Source organism: Trachypithecus francoisi, unplaced genomic scaffold (assembly GCF_009764315.1).
Source record: "Trachypithecus francoisi isolate TF-2019V2 unplaced genomic scaffold, Tfra_2.0 Lachesis_group14, whole genome shotgun sequence".
In the NCBI taxonomy this organism is placed as follows: domain Eukaryota; kingdom Metazoa; phylum Chordata; class Mammalia; order Primates; family Cercopithecidae; genus Trachypithecus; species Trachypithecus francoisi.
This window is the reverse complement of record NW_022681459.1, coordinates 21871503-21880072: the sequence shown is the minus strand read 5'-3', so window position 1 is coordinate 21880072 and position 8570 is coordinate 21871503. Positions and strand designations below refer to the sequence as shown.

Sequence of the window (8570 nt, the reverse complement as noted above, 5' to 3'; positions counted from 1 at the left end):
ACACAGCCATGGGGTGCAGTGGGGAGACTGCCTCCCCCACTGACCACCTGCACAGGCTGCCCTGGGCCTTCTGGGGCAGGAGCCAGGGCTAGTGAGGAGAGGAAGCAGGAGTCTCGGACCTCAGGATCCAGAACCTTGCCCCTTCCATCAGCTCCTCACCCATGTCTGAGCCGTTGGCTCATTTGGCTCCAAGAGGGAACACTGGGCTCCTGGGCTTGGAGGGGGAAGGTTTCAGAGTAGTCCCAGCGTTCTCTCCAATTTTTGAAGTACATGAGGCAGTACCCAGCTACTACCCCAACACTGTCTGTTTTCACAAAAAGAAAATAGTGAGAGGTACCAAGAGCAAGTTGTGTTCAAGTGAGGCGTGACAAGGGCCTTCTAGTCCTTGAAGGTATTTCCATGGCAAAACAGAAAGCCACAGGACATAGAGGAGCTCCCCCTCCTGCAGACATTCTTTAGCACATCAGAAAACACAGCCTGACCTTTGGGTGTGGCCATCCTGGAAGCCAGGGCTGAGACCAGCAGGGTTATTTCACGCTTGGCTTCTCTGGCCCTGAAAGGCCGCCCTTTGATACGTGGGCCACCCTGGGCTGACACCCAGAGGGCTGGGCTAGGTTTGGATGAAGTCTCAAGGCTGTGCGGGCATCAGTCCATGGGGGTCAATCCAACTAGTATCTGTGACGGGAAGGCCCGCCTGGCTTCAGGGAATGGGAGGAAGCGCCACCTAGCGGTGAGGAGGAGGGCCTGGCCTGGGTGGGCGGAGGGCTTTGCCGTTAGGGAGACCACCCACATTGATTGATCTGCTTTTCCACCCCTCAGGGCCTCAAGTAAATATCACAAAACTGAAAACAGTGTCTCCAAGCCAGACTAGAGGGGTCCCGGATAGAGCCGTCGGCCCACTGTGGAGGCTGTTCAGGTCACAATGTGCCTGACAGACAGCTGGACCAGCCTTGGACAGCCCCCAGTGACCGGCCGAGGGGGACAACTGAGTAGTAACCAATATCACAGGGTGCTGCCATGTTGTAGGGAACCAGGAATTCAGAGCATAACTGCCTTCTGCCTCTGTGAGGAAGGTTCAAGGTCTTATACACTGGTGAACTCAAACCCTGTCCACTTTGACAAATTACTTTTTTTAGGGCTGTTACCCTATAGGAAGAGTGAATTCCAGAAAAATTAATTTGTATACAGCCAGCTGCTTTGCAGCTTTTATAGAGAACTTCTAAGACACCGTCTTCTACACTATTGTGAAATATTGTTCCAATTTTCCAGATAAGATGAGTGAGACTGAGAGGTTTAATATTCATTCAGATATGCCAGAGGTGGGCCAGGTGTGGTGGCTCATGCCTGTAATCCCAGTACTTTGGGAGGCTGAAGCTGGGGGGGGGGATCACCTCAGGTTAAGAGTTCGAGACCAGCCTGGTCAACAATGAGAAACCCCGTCTCTACTAAAAATACAAAATTAGCCGGCGTGGTGGTGCGTGCCTGTAATCCCAGCTACTTGGGAGGCTGAGGCAGGAGAATCGCTTGAACTTGGGAGGCAGAGGTTGCAGTGAGCTGAGATCACGTCATTGCACTCCAGCCTGGGCGAAAGAGCAAGAGTCTGTCTACACAGCTCACTGCAGACTCCATCTCCCAGGCTCTAACAATCCTCCTGCCTCAGCCTTCTGAGTAGCCAGGACTACAGGAAGGCACCACCCCATCCAGCTAATGTTTTTTCGTTTTAGTAGAGACAAGGCCTTGCTATGTTGCCCAGGCTGATCTCAAACTCTTGAGTTCAAGCAATCCTTCCACCTCAGCCTCTCAAAGTGCTGGGATTATAGGCAGGCGCCATCCTTCCCGGCTAATTTGTTTTACTTTCAGTAAAGACAAGGTCTTGCTATGTGGCCCAAGCTGGCCTCAAGCTCTTGAGTTCAAGCAATCCTCCTACCTCAGCCTCCCAAAGTGTTGGTATTACGGGCATGAGCCACTGCACCCAGCAGAACTTGTTACATCTTAATGCCAGGAAGGAAAAAGCAAGCAGGCAAACAAAAACCTTAATGCTATTTGAATACATCCCCTTTAACAAAACCAAGAAACATTCTAAGCAAGGACGGTTCTCTCTCCAGGTCCTGGAATTCTCCTGGAACCTGGGAAGATCCAAAAGATTTAAAGAGCCTCAGGATGCCCTAGCAGGTGCTGGTTACATATGTAGATCAGAGCTTCAGAAACAGACCTAACTCAGACTGGCAAGTGTCAGCCACCTGGAAAGAGGGCTTTGCAGGGAGACAGAGCACAGCAGATCGGCTGAACCACGGGGAATCCTAGGCCAGCCACTGATGGCCACTGTCCTTGTCCACTCACCTAGGAGTATATCACAGAATCCACTACAGAAGGGGATCAAGGAAGCGATGGGAGAGGGAGGTGTCATCAAGAAAAATAGCATCTCTTCCAGAATGTTGTTAGGATAAGCTTACACAGCCAGAGGCCATGGGAGCCAGAACAATACGGTAGGACTGACCAATAGGGTACACAGTCCCACAAAAGGGTCAAATGAATTCAGGTGGGATAAGATCCCATTGGTGGCCCGATCCCAGGCCTTATAACCTAAATAAATGGCTTCCTCCTCCCAAATATGCAGCTCCATGCCGCTGAACACAATTTCCTCTCGACCATGACTTGACCCGCCACTTCGCCAGGCAGCTTTCGACTCTCCCTGCCTAAATAACCTCCTTCAAGGCAAGGCTCACAGAGGATTCCACCAGAACCCTCGGCAATGGGAACAACGACCTTGTCAATCCACCAGCTGCAATGGCAGGTGCCACCCCTGCTGGGTCTCTGAGATCACAGAAGCAGAAACAGCTTCCTGATGCCCCAGACCTGCAAAGGCCCTGGGGAATAGTGTAGTCAGTCCCTCTGTGACCAGGGGCCACACATCCCTTACAAAGTGGCCATGCCCTGAAATGCATGTAACTTATTAAACCAGAATACCAAGGTCTGAAGGGAAATTGGCCACAGAATAATGTAGACTGACACCCACATATGGAAAGAGAAGTCATTTTGTCATGTGAATGGCATCCCCCAGTGCATCAATTTCATGTATGCAGGGTTTTGTGAATTATGTGTGCTTAGAATGAAGGATATCTGAGTTCTCTTAACTGTAAAATAAAAGAAGGGTTGAGATTTTCTTGTAAAAAAAAATTTTTTAAAGCTTGCTGGACATGGTGGCTCATGCCTATAATCCCAGCACTTTGGGAGGCCATGGTGCATGGATTACTTGAGCTCAGGAGTTTGAGACCAGCCTGGGCAACATGGTGAGACCCTGTCTCTACTAAAAATGCAAAAAAAAAAAAAAAAAAAAAAAAAAAAAGCTAGGCATGGTGGTGTGTGTCTGTGGTTCCAGTTACTTGGGAGTCTGAGGTAGGAGGATGGCTTGAGCCTGCGGTGGGGAGTACTGGGGACGGGGTGCAGAGATGCAGTGAGCCGAAATCACGTCACTGCACTCTAGCCTGGGTGACAGAGTGAGACCCTGTCTCAAAAAAATTAAAAAAATTTTTAAAAAACCATTCATCTAAAATTCCTCCAAAGCCTAATTATGAACCACTGGAAGGGGGAACTTGAGGGCTGGGTGGGTTGTGCTAAGAGTGAGTTATTGTTTACCACTGGGGGAGGGTGAGAGGGGACAGAGCTCATCCTGCATGCGGGGTGGGGGTGGAGGGTGTGCGTGAACGTCTGTCTGTGGGAGTGTGCTTGTGAGTATGTGAGAGTGTGTGACAATGGTGTCACAAGTTGGTGTACACAAGTATGTGTGTCTACTGTGTGTGTGTCTATCTGCCCGCCCATCTTGGGGGTGAAGGGCTTGAACATATATTCAATTCCTAGAGGTAGACTTATAGAATGGAAATGATTGAGACCTCTGGTCTCTGAAAGTCCTCTTCTGGGCAGATTCTGTCATTGCATTTCCGTATGCTGCAGTATCCACAAAGTAGAACCTTGTGATGCTCTCATGTTCCCTTCCAGCCTGCTTTAGGACATTCTGTGTTTATAAGGGAAGTTTGGAGGCCAGGTGTGGTGGCTCACACCTGTAATCCCAGCACTTTGGGAGGCAAGGCAAGTGGATCGCATGAGCTCAGGAGTTTGAGACCAGCCTCGGCAATACGGAGAAACCCTGTCTCTACTAAAAACAAAAAAATTAGCCCAGTGTGATGGTGCACCCCTGTAATCCCAGCTACTTGGAAGGCTGAGGCAGGAAAATCGCTTGAACCTGGGAGGAGGAGGTTGCAGTGAGCCAAGATCAAGCCACTGCACTCCAGCCTGGGAGACAAAACGAGACTCTGTCTCAATTTAAAAAAAAAAAAAAAAAAAAGGTAAAGTTTGGGTTTTTATAAACTAATTTTCAGGCCTCTTGGGCAACTAGAATTGAGAATGGAATCCTCTCCATCCAGAAAAACTTCCACACAGCCTGAAAAGAATAATTTATTCACTATTTGTTCATGTTTACATTTTGTAAGGTATGTCTTGAAGAACAAATGTATTTTGTTTTTTAAAATACACTGTAATGAAGATTTTGGTCCAGGAGAACAGCCCTGGAATATTTCTCACCTCCTTACACACATGTAGGTTTTTAGGGGAATCAAGAGGTGTGGGCTGGGGGCGGAGCTGAAGGCAGAGTTGGGGCGGGGCTGGGGAAGACCACCCAAAACCAGTCCCTTTCCTACAACTCCATGTAAAAGTGGAACACCCTGCAGGGTGTCTATGCCAGTCACCTGGACAAGGACTGTTCACGGGTGTCTTTGCAGGCCTCTTTAAGGCTCCTTTAAAATGCCTTTGTGATTCACAACTGAAATACGGATTATCTCTAATTCCAATGCCCGTAATCTCAGGTTCAAACTTGCTCTCACTATTTTATTTTATTTCATTTATTTCATTATTTCATTTCATTTCATTTCATTTTATACAGGGTCTCACTCTGTTGCCCAGGCTACAGTACAATGACCTGATCTCAACTCACTGCAACCTCCACCTCCCAGGTTAGAGTGATCCTCCCACCTCAGCCTCCCTAGTAGCTAGGACTACAGGCGTCCACCACCATGCCCAACTAATTTTTGTGTTTTTAGTAGAGATGGGATTTCACCATGTTGGCCAGGCTGGTCTTGAACTCCTGACCTCAGGTGATCTGCCTGTCTCGGCCTCCCAAAGTGCTGGGATTACAGACATGAGCCACTACGCCAGGCCTGTCCTCACCATTTTAAAAGAAGCCCATACCATTCATTTTATTTCTTGAAACCTAAATGGGGAATGGGGAATGCAAAAAAAAAAAAAAAATTAAAGAAATTGGTTCCATTTAAACATTTTTATAATTTGTTTCATTTTCAAGGCACAAAGAGTTTATGTCAATCATTTTAATGTGTAAGAATACAAAGTTAGCACTAGTAACATCTGGTAGTCTAATAATTCATCATGCTTAAATGTAACATTACAAAACTACATTTTAAAATTTGCCCCCTAACCAGATGTGAAACAACGTAGACACGGGTGACACATGCTAGACACAACCTCCAAAAAACGTATGGTTGACAAAGATGGCCGACCGCTGGGGTAAAACTGCAGCAGTCATAAGCGGGGAGAGAAAGACACCACTGTTAAAGACTTTGTTTCTTTTGCTAGACATTTTTCACTTAATCCCAGGATAGTTTCTGTTAATGCATCTTACTCTCTTTCAAATGAATTGCCCCTCGAGCAGGTGTGCACATTAAAAATGAGCTTTATAGCATCAAACACATACCACAACCAACTCTACAAGGAGGGTTTTCTGTAAGATGTGTGCGAATGTCTGAGGAACACATTCTGGCCGATAAGGCTCAGCTCCTGTGAGGTCCTGATGAGTATCTAAACAACCTCACATTTTCTCTTTCACGCCTGGGGTTAAGGCCAGCACTCGGCCCACACACAAAGCTGTGATGAGAGGTTGGTTAGGGATGGTGGAGGCAAAGCCACAAATCAGCCAGAAACTCTTTTGAGTCAATAGTTTCTACTTCCTCCCTAACCAGACCATTTACCAGAACTGCCCAGGACTTGTCACCATGAATTTAATCTCCCTGGATTTTCCCTGCTTGATGTCTAGATGAGACAATGAAGGGCAGAAAAACATCGGTGACCGTGCTAGCCCCACACGATACCACCAGCACTGAGGGACTGCAGCCTTGGGTCTCAGAGAGAGCCGCCAGGAGAAGGAACCAAAGTGTGCTTGGTTCACGTTTCAGGGCAGGGAGGTTCTCCAAGTTGCAGCAGATATTGAGAGTCCTGCTGAAGGCACAGTCTCCAAGAGAGGGGAGGGAGCAAGGACAGGAAGCTGGAACCAGAGGCACCGATAAGCACCCTCCTCCTTGCCTTTCCTAGAAGCAGAGGCAGTGGCATCCTGGAAGCAGAAATGAGGCAGAGTGGCGGTGACCCAGGGCTTCCGGTTCCTGCTGGTCCTTGCGTGTGCATCTGTGGGCTCCACAATTCCCCACTCCCTAAAATCTAACCTCCAGCATCTTCTCTGGTACTGCAGTGCCCAATCTTTTTGTATGGCGTAAGTCCTCCGTGTATGATCATCCAGGTATTACCAAGAGGTCCCCTCACCAGTGCTTTAAAATAAAATAATGCAATACCATATATGAATGAAATTGTGTGTGTGTGTGTGTGTGTGTGTGTGTGTGAGAGAGAGAGAGGAGAGAGAGAGAGAGCAAAATACTGAAGATTTGGAAGATGTTCTCCAGTAAGTTTTCAGTAATTAAGTGGAGTAAAATTGTAGGTGATTTTTAAAATGTGCTTCTTTACACCCTCTGACATTGCTTTAAAATATCAAGACAGGTGTGTCTCAGTTTGTAATTACAAAGCAGTATTTTCATTTTGAAGAAAATGTAGCTAATGTTTTAGAGAAGAAAAACAGGCTCTCAATGATTTTAAAAACTTTCAGAGACAGACAAGTTTTTTTAAAAATTGAAGGAACTGAACCCAAACCTAATTTGTTTTCAAATTTAAAATGAAAAATACATGCCCTAAATATCATAGATTCCAATGTCAGTGAATGTCACAGGTATAAATTAACATAAACTGAACAATTGGCGTGTCTAACAACAGATACTGGTATATTCAGATACATGAGTGAGTGACAAATTACAAGGCCGTGTATCATTTGGGGTTGAGTGGATCCCACTACAGGTGTCATTTTGTGAAGGACTTATTTGGGGGAAATGCATAGAGCACACTCTTTTGTATCCTCGCTCACTCAACTGAAAAATAAGACAGAAAACAGCCCAGCTTCATTTCATTCTTTTTGCAACATCTGAATATGCGTGTTCAATCTCTTGATCAGCTGGACACGTATTTGTGAACTCATCTCTAGCATAAGCATTATTCAAGTATCTCCAGATGCCAGTCATTTCAGAAGGAAATTCAAAATCTCTGTACTTCTTGGCCACAATCTGAAAATGAAGAGAAAATCATCAGTAAAGGGGAAACTTACTAAGGCAGGCTCCCAAATCAGACAGTCCATTCTTTTAAGGCATGTAATACATTCTTTCCCAGCTCCCCATGTCATCCTATAGTCATCCGGGCTACCCACCACGGCATTTTGACTTGCATAGGGCCATCTTGGGTGTGGGGAGGGCTCTAAAGGTCCTGGACTCACTACAGTGGCTGCACATAGTCCCCACCAGTTTGTCACAGACGGGCCTTGGGATCCGCTGGCACGAGTATGCTCTGGACTCTGGTGGATTTCTCCTTGTTTAGAGAAGAAAAACAGGCTCTCAATGTTTTTTTCCTTGCCTGTTATTTTCTTTCCATATGTTGTGCTACTGTGTTATTAGGTGCTTTGTGAATAAAGACGCATGTTGGATCTGCCATTTAAATGGTGCCCTCTCTTCTTCCTACTTGCTGAACCTCACTTCCTGCAGTCCCAAACATCTGTGCATTTTATTGCTCCTGAATGCCATCATGCTGCCACTAACAGCATCGTCTGATTGCAGGGCCCACCTGTGCGGAGGATAGATTCATGAACAAAGCAGATGCAAATCCCTACCCTTGTGGGGACGGTGGGTGTCAGGAAAAAGCAGTCCAGAGACAGCATCACGAGAAACACAGCGGCGTGAGACGCTTCCTCTAGCAAGAGGGGTACAGCTGGGGAATTAGTCAGAAAGACGTGCAGGACACTGGAGACTGTGCCAGTTTGCTAGGGTTGCCATAATAAAGTAACACATGCTGGGAGGCTTAGAACAACAGAAGTTTACTGACTCCTAGTTCTGGGGGCCAGAAGTCCAAGATCAGGGTATCAGCAGGGCCATGCATCCTCTGAAGGCATTCGGGAAGGATCTCTCTCCACTTCTGGCAGTGCCTTGGCTGTGCAAGCGTAACTCCATCTTCACATGGCCTTCTGCCTGTGTCTGTGTTTCCAAATTTCCCCGGTTTGCAAGGATACTGGCCATCCTGGATTAGGTCCATCTCACTTCAGTATGACTTTATTTTAACTAATTACATCTGCAAAGACCCTATTTTTAACTAAGGTCACATTCTGAGCTACTGGGGGTTAGGATATCAACACAGGAATTGGG

General features: G+C 46.8%; 1 protein-coding gene across 1 annotated transcript in view; it reads right to left on the bottom strand.

The window, feature by feature from the left end:
- Positions 1-5314: 5314 nt before the first annotated feature.
- CLIC6 (chloride intracellular channel 6) overlaps positions 5315-8570 on the bottom strand; it is a 45657-nt gene continuing 42401 nt past the window's right edge. The window contains exon 6 of the mRNA XM_033232405.1: positions 5315-7445. Coding sequence (XP_033088296.1) covers positions 7284-7445 — 162 coding nt within the window. The 3' untranslated portion in view covers positions 5315-7283. The remainder of the gene's footprint in view (positions 7446-8570) is intronic.